This window comes from Rosa rugosa, chromosome 7 (assembly GCF_958449725.1).
Source record: "Rosa rugosa chromosome 7, drRosRugo1.1, whole genome shotgun sequence".
Lineage (NCBI taxonomy): Eukaryota > Viridiplantae > Streptophyta > Magnoliopsida > Rosales > Rosaceae > Rosa > Rosa rugosa.
The window spans coordinates 15,939,452-15,966,661 of NC_084826.1; the positions used below are offsets into that span (position 1 = coordinate 15,939,452).

At 40.8% G+C, this 27,210-nt stretch overlaps 2 protein-coding genes and 1 non-coding gene across 3 annotated transcripts; 2 read left to right on the forward strand and 1 right to left on the reverse strand.

Annotated features, from left to right (window-relative positions):
* The first annotated feature begins 5,562 nt into the window (after positions 1-5,562).
* LOC133722911 (uncharacterized) lies at positions 5,563-13,714 on the forward strand. Its single transcript, XM_062149764.1, has 2 exons — positions 5,563-8,222; positions 10,899-13,714. The coding sequence occupies exons 1-2, from the start codon at positions 7,319-7,321 to the stop codon at positions 13,712-13,714; spliced, it is 3,720 nt and encodes a 1,239-aa protein (XP_062005748.1). The 5' UTR covers positions 5,563-7,318.
* Positions 7,883-7,989, reverse strand: LOC133724048 (small nucleolar RNA R71). The gene has a single exon (XR_009853462.1). It is a non-coding gene; the product is annotated as a small nucleolar RNA R71 (small nucleolar RNA).
* Positions 13,715-19,503: 5,789 nt separating the features above from the next.
* LOC133721573 (UPF0481 protein At3g47200-like) lies at positions 19,504-21,416 on the forward strand. The gene has a single exon (XM_062148228.1). It carries the CDS (start codon positions 19,638-19,640, stop codon positions 21,201-21,203), a length of 1,566 nt encoding a protein of 521 aa, XP_062004212.1. The 5' UTR covers positions 19,504-19,637; the 3' UTR covers positions 21,204-21,416.
* Positions 21,417-27,210: the final 5,794 nt, after the last annotated feature.

A 27,210-nucleotide genomic window follows, 5' to 3' on the forward strand; every position in this document is an offset into this window, starting at 1 on the left:
AATTCTCGTTTCCCTAAAACACGTTATCAGCATGAAGCCCTAACCCTAAAACAAATAGCCAAACCCTGATTCAAGAAGCTAAAAACCTTGAAGCCTTTTCTGCCTCCACCTCACACCTTGAAGCACTCGATCCCAGGAGTCCAGAACCGGCGGCGCCACCCCAAGAACCGGCCGGAAACCTACCGAACCGGCCACCGGAAGCTCCATACAACCCGCAACAAATATTCCACCGGTTCACCTTCTTCCGGACATCCAATTTCCATCAAATTTTGTCAGCAGACACCTCTCAATCTGAAGATTCAGGAACCGGAAGAAAAAAAATACCAAAACTGGTTTAAAAATTACTGAACTGGCAGCCAAACGTTGCGGCAGAAAACCGGTAGAAAAGAGAAGAAAAGGAAAAAGAAAAGAAAAAAAAAAAAAAAAGGGAGGCAGCCTAAGCCCAACTCCAGAAGCCCACAGTCAACTCGGCCCACTGACCAACAGCCTCTGCCACATCACCCATGCCATGTCAGCAGCCATGTAAGCACTTGGGACCCACTGCCACGTCAGAACCAGGGACCCACTGCCACGCCAGCACCCGGGACCCACTGCCACGTTAGCTCCTGGTCAATGTCGGTCAACGGTCAACCACTGCCTGTGATTTTTTCCGGCCACTTTCCGACCAACTTCCGGCCAGTTTTCCGGCGACTTTTTCCGGTCAAATTTTCCGGCAACCTATTTCGAGGTATTTTTTACTAAAAGTTCCCGTTTTTATTTCTTTTCTCTTCTTTTTCTCGGGGACTTGCAAACTACCTTCTTCTACCCCCCTTTCTTCTTCATAGGGGAGACCAAAAGCCGAACTGTGGGGGTTCGTGCTCACTCCAAGCTTGAAGCTGGTTGAGATCTCCAAACTTAGAGTTTGTAGAGAATTTATGATCGACCACTTACGTCATTGTTTCGATCTAATCTAATACCTCTTGGAATTGAATTTCTTGGAAGCGATTACGCTCTGAAATTCCTAAATTCTTGGAAACGATTACGCTCAGAAATTCATAATTTCTTGGGAGCAACTACGCTCAGAAATTTTATATGTTTTCGTGGTAGCCTTTTACCCTCCGAAACTAACCCTAATTTCTTGTTCTCTTTCAGGATGAGTAACCTGAACAGATTGGACTTTGCTCCATTGGGAACAACTGGCTTTGGATATCACAGGTGGGTTCGTGATGTCCGCCAGCATCTCAAGGCCGATGGAATCCTGGATATGATTCTCGAGCCTAGCCAGGTCGTGCTAACTGTTGAGCAAGCTCAAGCTTTGGAAGCAAATAGAGCATCCTTAGAGGCAAATAAGGCGAAAGCCATCATCCAAATGACTCGTCATATGGATGATTCGCTCCAGTATGAGTGTATGAATGAAGAAGACCCAGAAGGCTGTGGGTCTCACTTGAAGAAAGATTTGGCAACGTCCGTGACTCCCTGCTTCCTAACCTATAAGTGAGATGGCATAGCCTCCGCTTCTGTGATTTCAAGTCAGTTCTTGACTACAACTCGGAAGCACTTCGCATTAAATCCTTAATGGAATTCTGTGGTAAAGAGATCACAGATGCGATGTTGATTGAGAAGACTCTCTCTACCTTCCCCGTGTCTGCATTGATGGTTGCTAAGAACTATCGAATTGATGTTACTGCTTCATGAGCTCATTGGAGCTATGAATGTAGCTGAAAAGCATGACAACATCCTTGTGAAGAACTATAATTCGAGATCCATGGAAACAGAGCATATTCCGAAATCCAATTACAGTCGTGCCTCTAAGAGAGGGCGCCAAGAGCGAAACCCTAATCTTAGGGATATTTCTGGACATTATGGTCCATATAATCGCTCTACTTGGGAATGTGACTGCCAAAATAGGCGAACACGGAACCGAAGAGGTAAACGTGGAAAGAGAGGGAGGCAACGCCTCTGGCCATGCTGGTGGCGCCACCAACACTAAGAGCCATCTAAATGATGCTTTCAAAGCGCCTCAATCAATGGAGTCTGAGCAAAGAGATGTATGTTCTCAATGTGGAGTATCCAGTCATTGAGCACACATTTGTAGAGCTTGTGAAGAAATTGTCACCGCCTACAAAGCATATTATGAAGCAAGAGAAGCTCACTGTGTGGAACAAGAATATCAAGAAGATGATCTAGAGTGAAGGGTTAAAGACTACAAATCTGGCTGGGATCAATAGATCGCCAATTCTGTTTAAGTCTTTATTTTTTCAAGAGATGTAATGAGCAATTGCCATATATTTTTGTAGTAGATGCAAATGGTTTAGTCTCACTTCAAAGTAGGCTCACCCAAAGTAAGTGTGATGTCTACGAAGGTTATGAGATTAGTGGTACTTAAGCGAGCCTTGCTCCACCGACATCTCTCTACTCACCTGGTTACATTTATTTTGGAATTACCGGAAGAAGTTAGACGACTACCATTGTTTTGCATTAGCTAGCATTTTGGATTAGATTTTAAAGAAACAATGATGTAACTCTGTTGGCTTATGAATAAAATTTCGAGTTCTTTTCATTAGGGCTGGGAATTGCATACCGGAAAACCGAGACCGAATCCGACCGATCCGGGCCGATACCGATCGGCTCGGTCTGCAACTTCAATTCCACAGAATACCGACCCGACCCGAACCGAATAGTAGCTAAACGGGTCGGCCTCGGTATGGGTCAAATACATACCGTTTTGACCGACCCGACCCGATTTTCTTATGCGACGCACGACTTGTCGTTGATTTCAGCCCTAAAAGGCTAAACGCGTTCTACTTCTGCCGTTCTCAAACTCACCCAAACCCTAAATCGAGCCTCTCTCCTCCATCGAAGACTCCCAGCCTCTCAGCCTCTCACTCTCGCAGCCTCACGCCTCTCTGCTCTCCTCCATCGAAGACTCTCAACCTGTCAGCCTCTCACTCTCACAGTCTCACTCCTCTCTGCTTACCTCCATCGAAGACTCTCAGCCTCTCGAATAACCGAGACCGAAACAACAGCTCTACCTACTCGATCCAAGTCTCCTCCATCGAAGACTCGAAGGCTCTCGCTCTTCTCTCACTCCTCTACTCCATCGAAGATCGGAAGCTGTGGCTCTTCTCTCACTCCTCTCTGCCCTCCTCGAAGATTCGAAGGCTCTCACTCCTCTCTGCCCTCCATCGAGGAATCGATTCTTCAACTCATTTCTTCAACTCGATTCTTCAAGCCTCCCACTCCGAATCGATGGGAAAACTGGGAGCAAGTCTCTCACTTTCTCAGATTTTTTTTTTGAATTTGTGGGGCTGATTTTGAAATGGGTTATGTTTTTTTTTCATTGGATTTGGGTGTGGAGTTATGTAAAGTTGGTGGCTTTGTGTATTTTGGGGTTTGTTTAATGATGGGTTTTGCTTGGACTATGTTTTGGGGATCGAAAGTTTGTTGCTTTTGTGGTTTATTTGGTTAATGTGACTAGGAAATTTACAATGCTGCATTTTTTCAGGTTTCTGGAAATTTTGCTATTCAAAGCAGGTGGTACCGATTGGTATCGATTGGTACCGAACCGATCGGATTCGGGCCTAATCGGTATTGCAGCTGAGTTTCCGGCGTCCCGAACCAAACCGAGCCGAGTATAAACTCGGTATCGGTATCGGTATAGGCATGTTCCCGAGCCGAGCCAAACCGATCCCAGGCCTACTTTTCATTATGACTCAATTTTGATTCTGAGCATATTACTTTGTGACTACGATGGCTGGGCCATCAGTATTAATTCAAGGACATGGAATAGCCCAAGTTTCACTTGCCAAATGGCACTTTCATTACTGTCACAGAAACTCTCTACGCTCTGAGGGCAAATCGTACCCTATAGCCAACGGATTCCATGCGAAAACTCATGTAGAGAACGGAAATGAGTTCCTTTGCAATACCTCTAATGATTGCGAACAAAGGCGCATCTTAGAGAAGTTTATGTGTCTCTCTAGTGGACTCTATGTCACTATTCGAGCTATTAATCCAATGAAGTTATGAGAGAAGATCTCTTCGATTTAGACACATATTGGCTTTGTCACGACAAGATAGGTCATCCTAGTCATGATATGATGATCCGTCTACTCAAGACTTCACATGGACATCCTTTCTTTCGAGTGAAACGAAGCATGAATCAAAAGTTGATTCCTGGACTAAGTGCGACCGACGCTGCTGCCTAGGGCACCGCCTCCATCCATCAACAGCTTAGGGCTGGCGCAGTCTCTATCCATGACGCCATGGATGGCATCCATCATGGTGATGGCGCCCCAGGTGATGTTGCAATCACCAACTTGCTTCAAATAGCGTTTCAGACGCTCAGGCCCAACCACAATCTTCATTGGTTGCTTCTAAGGCCTATCGCTCGATTTACAAAGCCTGTTCCTTAGGGAAATTAGGACTGAGACCGTCCTATGCAAAGGATATGAAAATACTCATTCTGTTTTTACATAGAATCCGTAGGGATTCTGTGGACTAGTTCAACCAATTTGCGGAGTTTAAATATCTCATGATGTTGGTTGACACGCAAACACGCTGGTCACGTGTTGCGCCATTGTCCACTTATAATGCTGCTTATGCTACACTCCTAGCACATGTCATACAACAATGGGCTCACTCCCCGGATCATCATATTCAGTCAATTGAATTTGACTATGCTAGAGAGTTTACATCGAAGACTTTCGATGGTTATTGCATTAGGGAATGATGTTGGACATCATATCCTCATGTACACACTCAAATGGTCTCGCGAAAACCACTACGATGGTAGTCTGGACATTGATAATGCGCACTAATTTCCTTATATCCGCTTGGGGTGATGCAATATCGCATGCAGCTATGCTAATTCGTCTACGACCCACCGCCACTCAATGTACCTCTGCGTTACAGCTAGTGACTGGGTACAAGTATCGTACTTACGCACATTTGAGTGAGCCATTTATGAGCCAATTGTGCTGCCACTGATTACACGCATTTCTATGCGCGTAATGACACTCTAAATACTAAAATTAAGCTAATCTTTAAGTCAATTATTATGTAATTAATCTATTTTTATTTATTGTGTAGAAAATAAGCGGAGTTGTAGAAACGAGAGAAAATTGTGCGAATTGAAGCAAATTGAGTTTCCCGACAAAAGGAGGAAAATGTCAACTAATCACGGTCAATCCGAACAAAGAAGTGAAATCACTGCCCATATTGGTGCTTGCAAATATATCTTGAGAGTTGAGATCGAGGTGGTAGAAAAGGACGAGAGAGAAAAGAAGAAGAAAGAAAGAAGAAAAAAAAAAAGAAAAGAAAAAAAAAAAAAAAAGAGAATTAGATTGAAACCTGTTGCATGCACGTGGTGGTCTTAATTAAGCAACAATTGACCCATTGCTTAATTATCTTTGTTGACCAAGTTCAGATCATTTTTTTCTTTCTCTCCTAAGCCAATTACATGCTGCCACGCCACCTCCCCTCATCCATTACTTGTTCTCTCACGAAGACCAGCCAACCATGACCCCTATATATATACTATCCATTCTCATTTGGTTGAGGGGAGAACCCTACAGAGCGCCGCGCACCGCACATACCAAACAGAGGCAGCCCCTTTGGGCTGCTCTCTCTCTCTCTCCTCCTTCTCCTTCATTTTTCCTCTTTTCTTTAGTTTTATTTTAGAGATTTCAAGGATTTACTCACACAAAGCTTCAAGGATTCATCAAAGGGCTCAACCTCTACAAGATTCAAGATTTGGGTAATTGTGGGAGTTATAATTCAAGAGTAGTCATGTTGGCTTTCTAGCTAATTGTGGCTATCATTGTTTTCTCCTACACTTCTCTTTTCTTTTCTCTTTGAATTTTGTAGTTTTGATGTCTATAATTATGGGTTGTGAGTAATTTTCTTGTTGGGTTTTAGGGTTGTGTCCCTAACCCAAATTTTGTGTAAAAGATGTTTAATTTAATGTAATGATGCAATTTTCATATGATGGATGCTTATATCTATTTTTGTTGGGTTAAAATGCATGTCTAGGAGCCTAGTCAACTCTAGGGTGTGTATTTTGAGCATGTCTAGGATGGAGTTAGGGGCTTGACTTCCTCTAATTCCTAAGCTAGAAACCTTCAATTTCGTATTCGAGGGGTTATAAGCATGGTGATTTACACCCGTTGCGTGATTGCGCGGGCGGGTCGCTTAGTAGTCTAATTCCTCGATCTCTACGCCTCTTGATGTGAATTAGTGACCATTGAACCGGCTCTAATTCATGCCAAGTGAGTCCCTACGGCCCTTGAACCGGAGTAGGAATACCATGAAAGGGAATTTCGGTCCTTGAGCCTTGAACCGCCTTGGATACGACTACCGCCAAAATAGGAAATATGCATCTATATTAGATTAGCTTCCGACACATAGAATTTGGGTGAAGGAACCTCCCTAGCACCCAACATTCCCATTTATATTGTTTATACTTTTATTAATTTCTTTGTGTTTTTATTAATTGCTTTTCATTTCATTACATTTTGTTAATTTAAAATCCTCTATCCAAAATATTGAACTTCGACTCATTGTAAATAACCACCCGCTAGGTTCTTAGTTTTGATTAGGCTTTGGTGAGAACCAAAACCGAGCATTGCTAGGGCTTGGTGCCTTAGATTAACATTTTTATTTATTTTCTTTTTCTTTTCTTTGTTTGCTAAGTGTCTTTATTTCCGATTACCCAAGGATTGTGGGTTAGCCACTAATCCCCGTGGTATGATAACTTTGGGCATTATATTTCCCTATCTTGACAATGATACGTACGCTTGCGTAAATGTGTATCCAAGTCAATGGCGCCGTTGCCGGGGATTAAAGTGTAATAGCTTTAATCCCTTGGTTTTCGGTTGTTAGGTCACTTGCATTATTTTCTTAGTTTTAGTTAATTTTTCTTTGTTTGTTTAGATTAAAAAAAAAAAAACTGTTTCTTTATTTTACTTTTCTTATTTGATTATTTCCTAGTTGTGTGTTTGTTTGTTGAGACTTGTGGTTATTTCTATCGAAGTGACGGGCCTTGTATTACTTTGTAGTACATGTAAGACATGAGCATCGATAGCGATCGTCACTTGCCTTGACTTGTTTGCTAGCTTTTTATTAGGTTTCCTACTTCGTCGTTAATTTCTTGAGTTGTTGGTTTTCATCATTCCTTTGCTTTTGTTATTTTATTTTCTTGTTTAATTGTTGTCTTACTTTCTCTTCTTAACCCCTCTCATTCATTGAAAAAAAAAAAGAAAGTGAAATTTGATTCTCATTGCCTATTTTGTGAATTTTTGAGTACTCATTACGTGGTCTCATTTTTGTTCCAAGGTGTATGAACGAAGCATCTTCTTCATATCAACCGATCACTCTTAGAAGCGGAAGGGTATTGAGTGAGGATACTAGAGGAAGACCAAGAAGGAGGATCCGAAGGCCATTAGTGACCGAGAGTGCTCCACCTCGAGTTCTTGATCAAGAGAGAGTACCTCTAAGACATTCACAAGGAGAAGTCAACATGGGAGACGCACAAAATCCTCCTCAAGGCAAGACCATGAGGGAGTACACTAGCCCCACTATTGTTGATCACCCTTCTTGCATTGTACTCCCTCCATGTGAGCATCACTTTGAGATCAAGCCAACTACCTTGAGCATTCTACCCACATTTAATGGTATGGCTTTGGAAAACCCTTATGACCACATTGCGGAGTTTGAGCAAGTGTGTACTACCGTTCAACCTAATGGTCTCACTTCTAATGGTTTGAATCTTAGATTATTTCCTTTCACACTCAAGAACCATGCAAGAAAGTGGTTGAGCAAGTTGCCTCCTAGATCAATACGTACATGGGTTGAGATGCAAGAAACTTTCTTAGGAAAGTACTATCCTCCTTCAAGAACTTCCAATGTTAGAGATGAGCTAATTGCATTTAGACAGCACCCACAAGAAAGTTTCCATGAGTGTTGGGAGCGCTTTAAGGATCTTGAGATGTCATGTCCTCACCATGGGTTAGAGAAGTGGTTTCTTGTGGACAAGTTCTATAGAGGATTGATGGCGGACCAAAGACAAAGAGTTGACACTTTTAGTGGTGGAACTATTGCAAGCAAGCTTCCCGATGCCGCTTGGGACACATATGAAGAGCTTTCACTTAATTCCCTTCATTGGGATGATCATGATGCAAGGAGACAACAAGCACCTAGCAAGGAGAACACATCGAGCCGTGGTGGAATCTATGAGGTTCAAGGTGTAATACCCCGGAAAATCCAAATTAAATTCCGTGGATTTTTAGAAATGATTTCACGATAGTAGGAGCGAGTACGAAGCTTGGAGAAGTTGTGGAATTAGTTCGAACGATTTTATTTTCGAAAACGAACGTTTTTTAGGGGGTCAACAAAGTTGACTTTTTATACGTTCAAAATTTGGGAAAACTTCCTTCATGAAAGTTGTAGATCTCGTCGATACGAGTTCGTGGACATGTGGAACGCAATATTCGGAGTTCGTATGAATAAGTTATGAATTTTTAAAATTTGGGAAATTTCTATAAATATCAAGAAATTTCGAATTTCTTCTTTAAGGACGAAAAATTATCTTTTTTTGCAAAATGACCCCCCCCCAGCCCCGATTCTCTCTCTCTGTTTTCCCCTCAGACCCGGCGGGTCGAGCTCGACCCGACCCGGCTTTTTCACCACCCTCCGGCCTCCTCCGTCCCCGGACCCGGGCTTCCCTGGGATCGCCGGCCCACGACGAGCCTCCCTCCGGTGTCGCCTCGCCCCGTCGCTGCTCCCAGACCCGGATCGAAGAAGCCAGCCAAGAGGAATCCGACCCGACCGGAATTCCATTTTTCCGGCGTTGCGTGGGCCGATCGTTCCCATTTTCGTGATCTCCTCCTCATGCTGATCATCCCCATGTAAGCCTTTCATCTCGATTTTGTGTATAGAACGCTAGATCATGGTTTGACTTTTTCGACGTCCCTGATTTAATCTGAAATCTGATCGGACGCACAGGATTAATCCGACTTCCAAGCTTGATCTAGGACGATCTAGGCCAAACCAGACTTAGCTCCAGGTATGGAAGTCGATCACCCTTTCATTTTGTAGAAGTTTGTAGTTGACAACTTTAGCATCTGAGGTGGTTGGCCGGCGTTGACCGCCGCGTTGACCACCGTCTGACCTCCGCATGTGGCGGCGCGTCGGACCATATTTTGAGTTTATATTATCTGGACGATGATCTATGCATCCATACGAGCGTTTTGATATATTACAAAGTCATTTTAGAAAAAGTTGATAAATAGTGGATTTACGTTTTGACGTTACTATTTAACGTTTTTACGTTTATCTTCGGTTTACGATCTGTGAAGATCTGACCATCGGTTTTGCTTCAATTTTGGATATGTTGATCGTATGACTGTCCCGGTGACTTTGTGAGGTCACGGGCGAAGATCCGACCATTGGATCTTCGTATAATTGAGAAATAGTGATTCGGAAGGCGATTCGTGAGAATCCGACCGTCGGATTTTCATATAATTTTATGGAGATGTTTGTTAGAGTGATTCAAGAAGATCTGACCGTTGGATCTTTATGATAATTTTGGAGGATGATCCTAAGGGCGATCCGTGAGGATCCGACCGTTGGATCATCGTATAATTTCAATCCGACCGTTGGATTTCCGTATATGTGTGCTTTTGAGTTGTTAGCTAAGTTAAGATCATTATTGGATTAGGTGATCGATGGATTTATTTGGCGGACGATTCGTGAGATTGTTAATGGAGCTGTTAAGAAGACGCAGCTGGATTAGAGGTGAGTAAACCTCACGTGGTTCATATTACGAACCCAATACAATCAATTGCTTTATTTTGTTGCAATCATATGAACTATTGTTGGTGTTACTAGACATTCCTGTGTGAATGTCTGTATATATATTATTACGTGAAATAATATGTATTGTTGGAGTTGTGTTGAGTTATTGTTGAGAAACAATATATTGTGAGAGGTATTGAGTTTATTGTTGAGAAACAATATATTGTGAGAGGTGTTGAGTTTTATTGTTGAGGAACAATAAATTGTTGTGATCTGTGGAGATCACTAGGTCACGAGGTGACCATGGCATCTATTAGTGAATCACGCTCTCGTACCGGGCTGGTGGTTATTAATAGTATTAAATCGTAATCACGTCTGTGGCCGGACGAGTGGTTACGTTCAGTTAGAGCTCTAGTCTGTCTGCCAAATGTGGAGTGACCTTATGAGTGAATTTGAGAGTAACTCATAAGTGTCTATATATATGTGGTAACCTTATGAGGGAAATTGAGAGTAACTCATAAGGGTCTATATATATATATGAGTCTGTCTGTCAAATGTTGGGAAATCTTATGAGCTAAATTGAGAGTAACTCATAAGTGTCTATATATATATATGAGTCTGTCTGTCAAATGTTGGGAAATCTTATGAGCTAAATTGAGAGTAACTCATAAGTGTCTATATATATATATATGAGAGTGAGAAAGTAACGTGGGTTGTGGTGGTCTTGTAATTTAATAAATCAACAGATCTTTCTTGTTTACTCATACTAGCTGTCAAAAGCTTACCGGGTTTTGTGTTGTTGCAACTCCCGGTACACTATTCAAATTGTGTAGCGGGTAATCCTACAGGACTGGAGAACCAGGACGGTGATCGTGCGGTTAGAGCAATTGTTAGAGTTTTACAGCAATTGTAAGTTGTGAGGTGTGTTATGCTCATTTAGAGCTTTACAATATTGCTTGTGAGAGTGAATTGTAATAATGAACTCGAGGTTTCGAGATTTGGAGTTTGTGTACCGTGTGGTGAGGTTATATTGAGAAAAAAATTCAGAACGTTTATTTGATTAAGTGGTTTAATTCATGTTTCGGATTTGAATTTATCATTCAAAATTCGGGGCGTGACACAAGGAACATCATCCGGGCCTTCTATGCATGAGTTCAAGAGGCTAGAAAGCAAGATTGACCAATTTCTAAACCAAGTGAACCGGAATCCTCCTCAAGCCCAAGTCAAGATGGCAACTTCTACATCATGTTTGCTTTGTGAGAGTCTAGCACATTCCACTCAAGAGTGTCACTTATCATCCAAGTTTCCGGACTTTATTGAAGAACAAGTGAACCAAGTGGGTAATTTTGTGCCAAGGAACCAAAGAAATGATCCTTACTCTAATACTTATAACCCCGGTTGGAGGAATCATCCCAATTTTTCTTGGAGAGACCAAGGAGGTTCATCTAGTGCATTTCAAGGTGGAAAGCAAAGCTTTAGAGGTGGCCAAGGTCAAGACTCATCAAATGTTGCTCATTATGGCAATGCACACCAAGGAAGCACTCATTTTTCACAACATGGTCAACATGGACAGCAAGCATATGGGCCTAATTACCAAGGTCAATCAACCTCAAGTCATGGATTTCATGGTCAAAACACCCCTCCCCGGTTTACACAAGGTGTTGGCTATAGTGGTAGCAAGTTTCAAGGCAATCCTAGCTCATTTCAAGGCACCCACCAAGGCGAGAACTACAATTCCCCTCCTATTCTCCAGGGCATTCCTATTCAAGCTCCAAATGAACCAAAGAAGCCTAATTTTGAAGACTTGATGGGAGAGTTTCTCAAGGTTCAAACTTCTACTAATGCGGATACCAAGCAAAGCATCTCTTCACTAGTTCAAGGGTATCAAACTCTACAACAAGGCATGGCTAGACTAGAGGTACAAGTGGGCCAAATAGCCACCAACATGAGTGAGAGACCAAAAGGAGCCTTACCTTCACAACCGGAGCCAAATCCAAGAGGCCAAATCCGTGAATGCAATGCCATTACCACTCTACGTTCGGGGAAGGTATATGATAATCAAGTTTACATGCCCACATCTTCTAGTTTCCATACAAATCCTTTATTTGATGATGATGTCGATTTGCATTCATATGGGACCAAGAGGGAAGAAAATGTACCTCTTGGCCATGTTGTTGATGATAATTTGCATTTGCATCATGATTCTTTATATTACAAGGAGGATGGGACCGGAAGGGAAGAAAATGTACCTTCCGGTAAATATGGAGTGGGTGATGTGACTTTGAATGCCAAAGGAAGAAATAAGGGGGTGGATAAGGTAGCCAGAGGGGAAGAAAATGTACCCTCCGGAGAAGCTATTCTTGGTCAAGGTTATGGTTTCTTGTCCTTTGATAACAATGCAAGCAAATATGGGTTGATTGATAATGGCAAGGAAAGAGCTTTGTTGAGAAAGAAGACTTCTAGGGATGAGGATGTCTCGGACCCTAAATTAGATGGTGAGGCCATGAAGGCTAGGGACCCATCTAAGGCCGATGACACCTCTAGGAAGGTTCTTGATGACACTAGACCCACCACTCATGAGTTTGAGCCATCTACTTCTAGAGACAAAGAGGGGAGGAATAAGGAGGAAGATTTACATATGCATGGTAGCTCTAGGGATAGGAGTGGTCCGGTCTACTCATCACTAGGCGAGGCTTTGAAGGCTAAGAACCCTAGTGGGACCGTGACTACCCTTAGGGGCGCCACCGGAAGTCTCACATTTGACCCACCTCTTGATTTGAATACACCGGAGCCACCACTTCCTTATGCTAATGCCGCAAGAAGAGATAACTCAAAGAGGGGTAAGAAGAAGAGTGGCTTGATGAGGGAGATACAAGAAATATTTAAGAAAGTGGATGTCAATATCCCATTGATGGACCTCATTCATCAAGTGCCGGTGTATGCTCAATTTCTCAAGAGCTTGTGCATGAATAAAAAGAAATTCAAAGCCGATGAGACATTTGAGTTGAAGGAGGAAGTAAGTGCAATTATCCAACGAAGGCTACCACCAAAGATGCAAGATCCGGGGATCTTTACAATAGGGTGTACTATTGGGGAGAAAGTGTTTGAAGGAGCTCTCATGGACTTAGGGGCGAGTGTCAATTTGATGCCTTTAGCTATATACCGGAAGCTACAAATTGGTGAGTTGAAGCCCACATCGATTAGATTGCAATTAGCGGATCGTAGCACAAGGCGTCCGGTGGGAGTTGTAGAGGATGTGCTAGTGAGAGTAAATAAGTTTATTCTACCGGCCGACTTTGTAGTGTTGGATATGGGTGAAGACCCCTACCTTGATAATGAGTTACCTATCATTCTAGGCCGACCATTCATGGCAACGGCGGGTGTGAAGATTAATGTGTTGAAGGGTACCATTAGACTCAAGGTGTTGGGTGACAAAGTGAAGATTAAAGTGTGCAATCCATTCTATCCGCCGGACATTATGAAGGAGGTATTCTCTAATGATTTGGTGAAGGGTAATGAAGCCAAAAGTGAGCGGATCTTTGGACCCTTGAATCCTTCCAAGCCAACAATGCGTGCACAAGATCATTTCTCACCTATTTGGGGTTATGACAATGAGCCACCATTGAAGCATGATGATGTCATCCCTACTCCTACTTTGGAGCCTACTATCGAGCTTGAAAAGCAAACAACCCCTACTCTTGAGACTTATGAGCAACACAAGAAGAAGAGTCCACCATTAAGTGAAGCACAAAAGGAGTCCATCAAGAAGTTAAGGGAGGTTTGTGGAGTTGTCAAGAAGAAGGAAGGATCTAAGAGGTATGATTGGCCTCCACCTCTAAGCTACAAGCTCGCTTCTTCAATTGCTAGATGTTTTGGAAATGATAGTGAGGCTAGCACAATTGTTGTGGGTGGTAAGAAGACATCCTTTGAGCCACCTTGAGGAAGAAAAGTGAAGAAGACCGGCTTGGGGTCTTTAAAAACAAGCGCTTATAGGGAGGCAACCCTAGGTGGTTTTGAAATTTACTTGTTCATTTTTCATCAATAAGGCTATTTAGCCATCTTTTTGGGAGGATGGGAGGTGTTTGGAGTTGGAAGTGTGTAGAAAGCAAGAATGTAGTGGTGAGCAGTTTCTGTCCAGAAAGTTCAGTTGAATTTGGTTGACTATAGCTTCCAATCCATATGTAAATTTCAGCTGAAATTTTCTGGAGACATATCCCTGTGTATCTACTATGGACTATCAAAATTTCGGCCCCTTTGAGTCACTGGAACTCAAGTTATTTAGTGGTCAATGCAAGCAGGTCAGAACAGAGACAGCTACTGTAGAGTGACTTTGAGAAGCTACACCCTCTACATATCAAGCTATTTAGAGCTAAAAATTTTCAGAGATGTATCTTCACATGTCTTCTATATGGTGGTATAACAGTTTTTAATTTGAACCTTTCTACCTTCTGGTATAGTGTTCCAAGTGACAGAGGTCAGAAACAGGGCACAGCAGAAACTGCAGAACACAACAGTGATTTTGGAGGCCAACTATTTTTGACTCAGAATTTATTTTTCAGTGAAATTTTAATCGAAGGTAGCTTCATGAGTCTAGTTTCATATGTCATTGGTCTCACCCTCTTTGCACCTCTGGAGCCCGACTTATTGCAGTTTTGGTGACTGAGGGTCAGCAGAAGTCTTCATGACAGACCAGCAACTTTGACCAGCTTTGGTTTTCATCTCAGTTGGAGATAGATGACTCACTTTATATGGATAGAACTCTCTTTGAGTCTCCTTTCCATTTCATATAGTCTCACTTAATTATCTCTTTCGGAGTTTGAGATATGGGCATTTGAGGACATAAAGGTCATTGCTGGAAGTTTTCTGCACTCACAAGTTTTGTTCACTCGGGTTGATTGGACTTCTTGCACTTCAATTCTTCAATGGAGGCTAATATATGGGCAGTCGTGAGGTGTGTTGGATGTGGTTAAGGCCATGTGCTTAATGGAGGACACTTTTCCTTATTCTTTGAAGTGGTTGTTGTGTGACGCATTGCTCAAGGACATTTATGTTCTAAATGGAGTCGATCTTTTCATGAGCATCTAAAGGAAGTCAAGGCCTTGTGCCTTGAGGTTGGTGTCTCATATTTGTCTTCTCCGAAGGTCGTGAGCAATGGTGGTCTACAAAGGGGGTTTCCATAACTTTTCTCCGCATTTAGATTTTTATTTTCTTAGTTAAATTTTTGTGCTTTCGCCCGGACTTCACTCTCATGCCTAAATCCAACATGGATTTAGCTTTCGAGCTCACTTGACAACATTGAGGACAATGTTGGTTTTAAGTGTGGGGGTGAGGGCTCGGGCGCCTAGAAAAAAAAAAAATTAGATTAGCTTTTTGTAATTATATTTTAGTAGTTAATGCCTTCTCCAACCCCAATGACGAGCCATGGACTTAACTTGTTATGATTGTGAATAGATTAAGCATGATCTAGGACTTTGAATTTGTTTTGTAATTGAGTGCATATGTGATCTATGTTTGACTATATGTGTGCACATAGCCTATGTTAGGTTCGTTCATCATAGTTAGAGAAGCATATAGATTATTCGATTAACTTGCATGCCTTATTTGTGAGCTTTTGAGCCTAATATCTATAGTGTATGCATCGTTCATTCACTTATTCTTTCATGTGTGTACAATTTCATGACATTGCGTATCTAGAACTTGCTTGAGACCTCTCGAGGCTACTTTTAGCTTGCGACATGATAGAAAGGATTGAGGCATTAGGACTATATACCACCATGGCCAAAGAAGCATGTGCCCAAAGATATTTACCACTAGATTGCCACTTTGAGCCTTTTTATTTATTTTACTTTTCTTTATTTGCTTGTGACTTTAGTTCCGACTACCCAAGGATTGTGGGTTAGCCACTAATCCCCGTGGTACGATAACTTTGGGCATTATACTTCCCTATCTTGACAACGATACGTACGCTTGCGTAAATTTGTATCAAAGTCAGCCACAATGTACTATGATAGGTCCTTATAGACGAATGGGCAACTGCGTTGGATTTGAGAATCCAACAATCGTCCGCCACTTAATGCCCTTGTTAGGTGATCTCTTTATCGCTAGATTTGCGAGTTGTCACTTTGATGAGACAGTCTTCCCGTCGTTAGGGGGAGATAAGAACACAGATGTTCAGCAGGAACGATAGGAATTGTCATGGTTTGTCCCCACTATGTCTCTCTCGATCCCCATTAAAGTGACGAGATCACACAAATATGCTGCAAACATGCCTGCAAGGAAGGACGTTCCTACGAGAGGACGTAGCGCCACCCTACACAGAGGCAGGCATGGCGCCAACGCTAAAGAGAGTGGCACTCTGGCGTTATAGGCCATGGCCCCAGCTAGGATGCGTGGGAGGCTCGTGGGTTCGAAGGATACTTTGGCACATTTCAATCCTTTGATCATTACGACTCAAAATCCGTCTCATGAGAATCTTCCGGATTATGGTTATCGTTGGGGGACGCCTCAACGTCAGAACCTATTCATGAGAATATAGAGCTCTATGAAAATTATACTAGTGTACATGAGACGTGGGATAGAAACTCCATCATAATTGATGATGTAGTTGCGCATTTTGTTGTGCATGAGTTTGTTTGAGTCCGATGACATCGAACCACGCTCCGTTGATGAATGAATGCCAACATAGAGAGATTTGGCCTAAATGGAAAGATGCGATCCAGGTTAAGTTGGATTCTCTAACGAAGAGGAAGGTTTTTGAGCCAGTGATGCCAACACCTCCTAACATAAAACCTATTGACTAATGGGTCTTCGTTAGAAAGAGTGGTGAGAAAAAGAGATGGCAATCTCGCCTTATGGCGCAAGGCTTCTCACAAAACGCCCTGGAATCGACTACGATGAGACATATTCTCTCGTAATGGATGTTATTGCACTCCACTACCCTGTCAGTTTGGTAGTTTCCGAATAACTGAACATGTAGCTTACAAATGTGGTCACTACGTATCTCTATGGGGATCTAGATACGGAATATACATGAAGGTTCATGGTGAACTTCATTTACCCAAGTCAAGTGGTTCTAGACCACGGAGCGCGTTTACAATAAGGTTGAAACGCTCACTATAAGATGACTACTTGATTGGGAAGGGATATGCCCACGCGTTTCCATAACAAGTTTCGGATTCTATCGCGGTTCATGTTGGACATGATCTTCATTGGAAGCCCTTAAAGAGTTAAGGGAAACCGCTGAACACTTGAAATCCGAGTTTGAGATGAAGGATTTTGGGAGAACACGATTATGCCTCGGTTTGGAACTTGATCACCGTGTTAATAGATGCTTAGGCATTTTGACAAGGTCAAGCCTTCAAGCACCCTATGATCGTTCGTAGTCTTGATCCTGAAAAGGATCCTCTTTGTCCAAATGATGATGACGAAGATGTGCTAGAGGCAGGAGTGCCTTACTTGAGTACAATAGGCGCATTATTGTACTTAGCTCAATGCACAAGACCGGACATCTCATTTGCAGTGAACTTGTTAGCTAAGGTATAGCTTTGCGCCAACGCGACGCCATTGGATTGGTGTAAAAGATATCTTTCAGTACTTGAGATGTACGATTGATATGGGCATGTTTTATCCCTATAGAGAGATGATGGATTCGGACCCATCACACACCAGAAACGCCGCCAACACTGGCCTGCGTCCACTATCCCCATCCCAAAACGACATGTGTTTTGGAAGATTTTGCTGATGTTGGGTATCTCTCTGACCCACACAAAGGTCATTCCCAAAATGGTTAAGTGTTCACCATGGATAAAGACCGTGATATCTTGAGTAAAGTGCGATAGTTGAGTCGTTGAGATGAATTAAAAGTTGGAGTTGAGTGTGTTTATCGTGTTGATGATTGAGGCAGGTATTATCGTAAGATTGAACCTTGGCCAAGGTGACAGGTTACGATTCAGTTAGAGCTCTAGACTGTCTGTCTTTGTACTGTTTGGGGGATAACTTGGGTTATCGTATGCCTTTGAGTACATTATACTGCTAGGGGGATAACGTGAGTTATCGTATGCCCTTAAGTATAACATGCTGCATGGGGGATTAAAATAAGCATCGTATGCCCATGAGTATATATATATGAGAGAGAGAAAGTTTAATTGTTTTGTGGTGGTCATTGTGGGATATGAGTTGATTGATGCTTGAAGTGACGTTGTGCACTTCAATTTTTATGATAAGAAATGCTTGAGTTGAAATTGTTAAATTAAATCGTGCAATTCCTAAATTTACTCATACGGGCTTTCAAAAGCTTACCGGGTTTTGTGTTGTTGCAATCCCGGTACACTATTCAAACCGTGTAGCGGATAATCCTACAGGTCAGAAGAACCAGGGCGGTGATCGTGCGGTTTAGAGTGTTAGTATTTGATTTACTGCATTTGTATTGGTGAGGTGAGTTATGCTCATTTGAGCCTTACAATTTGATTTGGTGAGAGTGTGCTGTAACAAATAACTTGAGGAGTTGGTTTATGTAATATTGAGTGGTGTGAAGTGTGTTTGTTTCTACGAAAAAAATTCAGAACGTTATTTGTAATAATTATTATTCATGTTTCGGATTTTGAATTGGTTATTCAAAATACGGGGCGTGACATCATGAATGTATATGGATTGGATCCATAGTTACGCATGCTCGAACAGTTGTGGTTTGAAGTCTACCACAGATGAGCCTACAAGCATTTAGGATAACGTTGCTTGTTTTGAACAAATGAAGCAATGCTACATCAAAAGCGACAACACCAAGCATAATCAGCAACAACAGACTCTCCTCAAGATTAAAGTGAACTAGGTTCAATTTGAGGACAGTGCGGCAGACTTGCTCACTAAGTCATTGCTTAAATTCCACTTTCGAGAAACATGTTGGTAGCATCGTTTGCGGAAGTTATCCGAACTCCCATGACCGTAGTCATCAAGGGGAGATGCAGACATCAGGGGGAGATGTCTACATGTATGGTCTCGAAACGTGAAGGGTGTGTTGTGCTCTTTTTCCCCTTCGACCGGGGTTATTTTTGTCCCACTGGGTTTTTGTTACTCAACAAGGTTTTTAGCGAGGCAACGAAAGAAGCACCGCGTTTGGGCGACACAAGGGGGAGTGTTCAAGTAAATCCCTATTTGTGTGTCTGGCCCAAACTCTAGGTTACTTGACCTAGTGGTAATAGGGTTTTAATTAGAGAGAATTTCGGATAATATCTTAGAGATATTCATTCATTGTATGATTACCTTTCCTTGTACAATTCAGATTCTATGCATTGTAATCCTCTATATAAAGAGGCCCCTATTATCAATGAGAACACACAACAATTTTCTCTCAATTCTCGTTTCCCTAAAATAATATTTTATTTATTTGAACCAAGAGACTTGCAGGTTTGCTTTTCATTTGTTTTTGCATAGTGTTGCAATGAAGCAATGAGTCTTCTCTTTCATACCCATCAGTAGTGAACTTGGATACTACCACATATATTCTTCTAGACTTGCAACGTTATTTTTTCTTCTCCTCGAAGTCTTGTTCTTTTACTTGTCAAAGACTCAAAGCACTTAACAAAATTATTGGAACAAGGACCCCATACCCTGTAAATCTTCGGTCTCAACATCAGTCCAAGCCCAAAGTTCTTTTTGGTTAGTACGAAAGCGTGTGACTAGGCCTTGACCTTTGTTTGGTCAGTACGAAAGCGTGTGACTAGGTCCAGACCTTAACCGTGTTGTCGATGCATTACCCGGTGAAAATCAATCTCTTTTTAATTTAAGAATTGTGTATCAGTGGGTGAGGGTGCTTCTTTGTGAGAGACGAAGTGATTGATCAAGTTCAAAAGAGAGAGATCGAGAGAATGGAGAATGGTATGACAATGGTAGAGCTGACTGATGCCGATATTGACGAATCTGTAGCTGTCATGCAAAGGCGCCTACAGGAAAGGATAGGCGGAATTCGAAGAGCATCAATATATATGGACAACTTTAGTTCAGTTGTCTGCATATACAGAGTTCCTGAAAGCCTCGTGGGAATCAGTCCAAAAGCTCTTAGGCCTGAAAAGGTCTCCATCGGACCTTATCACCACAGCAAGAGCAAGGAATCTGAAGAGACCAAAATGAAGTATTTTGAAGCTTTTCTCTCTAGAAAAAAGAGAGATGGTAGTGCTGGACCTGATCTATGTACCTTGTTTAAAGCCGCGAGAGATATGGAGGCAGAAGCAAGAAGATGCTATGATGATCAGACCATCGCTATGTCAAGCGCGGAGTTTGTTGCAATGATGGTACTTGATGGGTGCTTTATCATTGAGCTTTTCCTACAAGACCAAGAGAACAAACTCAAAGATGTTAAAGAGAAGGACCGCCTGGTTATGGACCTCCTCAAGCTTGAAAACCAACTGCCTTTCTTCGTCCTTGAAAGACTATTCAGCCTGTCCGGTGATTCATCTGCACCAGGTTCTATAGCCTTGCTTGCCTTGAAGTTCTTCAATGTTTATGATCACGAAGTTCTGGATGATGTTAAACACTTGTTACACTTGTTTCACTCAAGCTTCCGTACCCCTTTATTATTAGAACGAGATAATACTCGATATCAGCTCTCTAATATTAAAATGCGCTGCGTAGACTTGCTTGGGGGAGCTGATGATGTAATGATTGCATATATAACGACATGCCTATCAATCGACAGCCCAGCGACCGCAATGAGATGCTTCCTTGCAACCCCTTTTCTATTTGTTTGGGGGATCCTTGCATTCCTTTATCGTCTTCTAAGATTAGTCGGTTCAATCCTTTTCTTCTTTGTTTGGTGGAACGTGAACAACGTTCAAAGATTCCTTCACCCCACAGGTCAGGAGCATCGTCCTTTCTCCGATTCAATCCAATGTGCCACACAACTAAGACCCTCTGGGATCATTTTCAAGCCACTCCTAGCAGAAAGCATCTTAACTATCGATTACCACAAACGGGTACTGCAAATACCACCCATAACCATCAACGATGTCACTATTACTATCTTCATCAACAGCATAGCATTAGAACAATGTTGCCCACACAAGACTGGTTCTTTATTTACCACTTACATTGCCTTCATGAGCTCTCTCATCAATACGCCTAGAGACGTCGCATTGCTTTCTGGTAACGGGATTATCATTACCAGCTTCTCACACAACGACCATAGCATAGCTGAGCTGTTCAACAAGTTGGGGAAAACAGTTTATTTCGACAAGGATTGCTACCTCTCCAAGCAATTCAGAGACGTGGAGGCTTATTACAACAGCCATTGGGGTACTTTTCTACGAACTTATTTTAGCGCCCCATGGTCCTTCATTTCAGTTGTCTCAGCCTGCATTCTTCTTTTGCTGGCCGCAGCTCAAACTGTTGTGTCTATCTTGAGCTATATCAAACAAATGTCGGACAAGGGAAAGTAATCGTGAGGCAAATCCATAGGCTAGAATTAGATCAAGCGAGCCTTTTGTCTTTGTATGTAACTATGTATGTTGTTGTTGTTTTGTTGTTTTGTTGTTTTGTTCTACCAATAGTTCATATATTATAGGTGCTAATTTTTCACAAAGGCAAGTTTGATTCAGTTGGCCTTGGAACGGGAGGTTTAATTTCAGTGGAGAATACAGTTATTTAGTTCAGTTTGTCTTTGACCCATGACTATGTTTAGAGATATAAATTCATCTGATCTTTGGTCCTCTCCTTCCTTAAGCACATATCATGTAATTCTTTTACCATTGCACCATAAGATTAATCTATATAATTATATCATCTTGTTATTGGAAATCAATACCCTTTCAATATTGGTAAACAATATCCATAACCATATGATGACGAATCCATGAAATATTATAGAGATCTAAATATGAGATTGTTGTATTGAATCTTAGGGTTCTTACATAGAGAAACCCATGAATCAATTATCTAGAGCATTTAAGAGAATGTTTTCAACTAACTTTATAGAGAGGAAATAGAGTTGTTTGTTTAAAATATGTAAAATATATAGTAGTCATTAGTAAAGTAGTGTTTGCCTACATTGACGATGATAGCAACGAAGCGAAGTTCTGAGAGGTGGTGATGAAAGCCTGGGATGGTGTTTGCATTTTGGAAAAAATGAAGTTTTTTGGTTTAGGGGCAAAGTAGGACTTTTAAAATTTCAAAAAAATTATGAGGTTAATGCTATTTAAGGATGTACCAATAGAAGCTCCATTCCCTATTCTTTTCCCCCTTTTTCTCTTCCTTATTTTTTTTCTTTTGTTATTTTTTATTAGTATTTCTTAAAAAATTTCTTGCTTGTTTGCTCTTTTCTCATTGTCTTCTCTCTTTTTCTCTTTAGTTACGACATTTTATATTAATATTTCTTTTAAAATTTAGCCTCAAAATTCTTAAAAGTATTATTAACAGGAAAAAAATTGCTTGCTTGTAAGACTTAGCCCACCCCAAATTCGCATCCTATATCCACCACCGAATCTTCACCCAGTAGTTGTGACATTTGGGCCGTCGCACCCTAGTATTCTAAGCAACTGAATTAGCTTATTTACATCTTGCAACTGCTGATGTTATTCAAAATGATAATTACTTTCTACAAGATTATTAGGTCGATCGAAGTTGTTGGGGTAAGCCACAATTATTCTCCTGCTATTAATACCAATGAGGCAATGACCTCATTATTACCGTCTTCATCAACTGCACAGCCTATGAACATTAAAGGTATCATTCCCTCTAGTATGAACATTAAAGGTATCATATATATTGAGGAAGCTGAAAAAGAAGAAACCAGACTACATGCATGTCTCATAGCTAACTAGTTGGGCGAAGCAGTACTTTTTCAGTGTGTTTATGAGCAGTTCTTTTTGGGTGCCAAAACAATTAAATAACTTTTCTTTTTCTTTTGGGAGAAATGACAATCCCCCTCATCCAATGATACTAATTTCATGATATCAGTTATTCTAAATAACCAAAATGTTACAGTTCACCGACATTACACAACGTTTTAAACATTTTCTTGATTAAGTACAAGATTTATGTCCTCAAAAATATATACAAGCATCTCGACATGTTCTGATATGTAAAATTATATATACACATATACACACACACCCTAAAAATTATATACAACCCATTGTCTACTATTACACTTCCTTAACGTATGGCAGCGTGATGCATGTGTTTATACGTATCGTAATTATTTCTATTGTGCTTCATTAAGTCAAGTATTTGTAGGGTCTAGCTACATGAACAATTTCTTCTCTTTTAGAAATCACCCATGATGCAGTCAGAAAACCCTAGGTTTACAAGCAATAAACCCTAGAACAAATAAGCCTAAAGTCCACCAGAAAATAAGAGAAAATTCTTAATTTTGATTGATAAAAAATTAAAAGATAGGTTCAGTAGCCATTTAAGATTGTTTATATAAGAGAAAAGAAACCCTAAGGCTACTAGCCCACAAGTTAAAACAAAACAAATCCAAATCGAACTAGAAAACCTTAAATGCTGAAAAAATAGTAAATTGCAGTTCCTAGCGCCGTTCTCTTCTCAGAAAGGTATAATAATTAGCATTCTAACACTGAACGCCAAATTTGCAGCAAATCGATTTTTCCTTTTTCACGATCAAAGTGCTCTTTAATCGTGGTTGTCATCCGTTCTACATCAACCCGTGTGTACAACCACACAATCTACATTTCCTTGACCTCAATAAACAGTAGCACCTTGCAACTGTTGAACCATATCATGATAATGATCACCCTGTACAAGATTGTTCAATATTGTTCGAGCATCCCACAATGGTGATCCACTTAAACCAAAAAAAAAAAAAGTATCCGAAGAAGATCACATTAATTTGTCAATGCAAGCTAGCTATTCACTCGATCACTGCCACTTTTGATGAAACGACACTTTTAAGAGATGGACAAATAGTCATTTTCGAAAGGTTTGATAAAAGTGACCATGGGATGAGTGATAAGTTCAAGCGGCCAGGGACGGAGCCAGGATTTTAAAATAAGCTAGGCTAAACATACTAATGTAAAAATTTCAAATTTTTTTAGGTTATTATTTTTGAAATTTTTTATTAGATCGCCAAATTTAAAAAGAATTCCCATTGAAACTCCTAGAACTATAATTTAAAATATAGATGGCAAGAGTTAAAGAAGGAAAAAGACCTCTTAGAGGAATACTGATTGAAGCCCGATAAATTAGCCTAGCATTGGATTAATGAAGAAAGACAAGATTTTTTTTTGAATAAAACCGAAATCGGATGACAATATCATTCATCACATGCCAGAATGGTCATTACATACCATTCTGCTGCCTTCAACTAGACAGATCAAGAAGGTGTGGTAGTACCCATAGTGGTACATAGAAATATGTCCACTCATTATACATTAAATTCGTAGAGACTTGCGTAAATCCTCCTTCAAATACTACTCTAGAGGCACTATAGACACATAAAGTGCATAGATCCCTAAACACGCAGGAAATTATTGAAAGTAAAACTACTAACATAGTATCCCTAAAACAAAGAGAATTTTTATGGGCCTAGGGCCCAGGGTAAAAGCCTCAGCCCAAAGCTTGTGCAGTCCAAGGTAGTCCAAGAGAAGGCCCACTCAAGGACCAGCAGGCCCGGCTTGGCCTAGATGCAGCCTCCGCCTCCAAACCACCAAACCATCCCAGCGCCGCTCCACCACGGTGACAGCTCCGCCATGATGTCGTCGCCCCGAGCCAAGACCGCCACGATCCAAATCACGACGAAACTCCACCACCACGACCCAAATCAAGACGAATATCGCTGCCACAAGCAATGCCACCACAAACCTACCCCGTTTCCGGTGACCTTGATCCACACCACCCCCGATATTGAGCCGCACCGTCAACCCAAGCTACCATCAAAACGAGATCTGCCAACTCCCAGAGATGTCGCACCCAAACCCGAAGACAAACACCTCCTACCAGAAGCTTGAGCAACACCAATCACAAGAGAACACTTGAACGGTCGCATTCAATTCCCGTCAGGCAGCAAAACCACGTGGCGTCGGCGAGGCCTAGGCCAGCCGAGATGCCAGGGCCGCCGCCGGACGAGAATGGTTTCTCAATTTTGGCCGCAGCCAAGTTAGGGTTTCTCGAGAGAGAAACTAGTTTTTCCATTTGGCAGACATGTTGAGGTTGAGGAAGACAAGATTATTAAAGCGCGAATGAAAAGAACCACAAAAAATTAAATAAATAAAAATAATTTAAGTTGGTAAGTGCCCAACTTTTATTTATTAGTCCACCCTATCCAGTTCTTTTTTTCTTTTTACTAAGAAAACGCCGGGCTTGTTGATTTGGGAAGTTAATTAATTAGACTTTCACTTGACTTCATTTCAAAAGTGGGTGGGCTATGATTCATATATAGGTTAGCTTAGCCTAATTAAGTTTATGCATTAAGAGCAAATAAAAAACCACATGGGCTACAGCCCAGGTTTCCTATCACTATCCTCCGTCCTTGCAAGCGGCCACGATATACCCGCAAAACTTATTTATATGATAAATTCGGATTTCATCTACAGATACTTTACACGCGCGATTGAATATTTACTCATAATCATGTGCTCTGGCAAGCTTATACAACAGATTCATTAAAGATAAGTCTGTGTGATGATGAATCTTAACTCATCATCAATCTCCCAAAACTATTGCTATCTTATGAACTTAAGAAAATCATCTCATATAGAAAGTACAGCACAGACTGGTCTGTTCTAAACATAAAGTTGAGAGATGAGTCGCCATCTTTGGAGACCCAGAAAAATATAAACGAATTGATAGCTCGGGCCCTTTAAATCAACCGTATATTACCTCCACTTTCTTTCTCTGTCTCCCTTTTCTTTATTTTTCAAATGTCCACTTTCTCTCTATAAGGTGTAGTAGTTATGAAAATGGCATGCAATAGATTAATCATAGAGCCAAAAGGATATTCTTTTTTCCTATGTATGGCTTAGTACGTATGCACGTCGAGAAAATATAATATGTGCCCAAGTGCATGTACACACAGTTTATAGGCCAAGTTCTTCCAAGTCTTATTTTGATACACTTTTCCTCCATCAAATTCTGAGTGCTTCATTCAGGCAACCTGCAACCCGCACGAACATGTGACAAATTAGGCTCACCAACTTTCAATCACTTCAACAATAAATTTATATCTTTCCGGGTCGGACGATATTGTCATCTACATGATTATTCTATATATACTAATCGGAGCATATATAACAGCACCACATCTCTATCCGGTTGTAAATTATTGTGTACCTGCTATACGATATGCCAAGTACAATCATTCAAGAGTGTTATCTATAGAGTCAATTTTTAAAACGTTCTAAATTGTATTTGGTGGATCGTATCGTGTTGGTCTATATGTAAGTTGTATCAAATATCAATTTATTTATAATTTTGTGTAATTAATTTAACTTATTCAATTTTTACCCTAAAATAAAGAATGTAAAACTTATAGCTTATCACACTAAATCAAGTAATATGTTACTCCTGTAGTCATCTCATATAAGGCACAATAGTTTGATTATAGATGTACCTAAGTGGAGACCTATTGCGCTTTCCACTTCAACAACGTTGCTTTTTGACGCATGCATGGATCATCTCCTACAATAATGAAGGGAATAAAACTATGAAAAATCTCCCAAAAACTTGCGTGTTCTTTTTTTATGGACATATTTGGGAGGCTGGGAGCAAAGCAAGAACAAACAACATACGTTAGTACAAAGGAAGCACTCGATGTACATGAATGACCAATCCACCATCTTATTATACACAAAACTCAAAAGGATCAAAGCCATAAGTAGATAAGAGTTGGATTCCCTTTCTTTGGAGCTGGGATTTCCTATATATTATTTTGTAGCTATATCTATCGTTTTTTACTTGGGAAATCAATTATTCAGACTTCAAGAATTTTGTTTCTGAAAACTAAATCTCATGAAATTCTTTTCTATCTTCTACAAGAATGACAAACTAGTCAATTTCTAGACTAATTTTCGAGAAAAGAAAACGAAATATTGATCGAAAATTCTGGTTGGGACTTGGGACTTGGGAGTGAACCAAAATAAACCTTATATTGGTCTAAGGGCTTTTAAGAGTAGCCTGATCATTAGTAAATGACAAATATATCAAACAAAAGTCAGTGGTTAGACTTTGGGATTTATAGATGAGTGGTGTGACGTCTAAGTCGATCCACTTACATAAGCAGAGAGGCACATGGCATTATGGAAAATGACATTTAACCTCAACCATTACACATATATATAGTATGGCAGTACCACTGAAATGAAAATATTCATACCTTTTTAAACTTTTGGACGACACATGTATATCGAATAGTAATACTATTATGTGATAACTCCAAATTTCCAGTCCATTTAAGTGACTAATTCAACCTTTCAAAAAAAAAGTGACTAA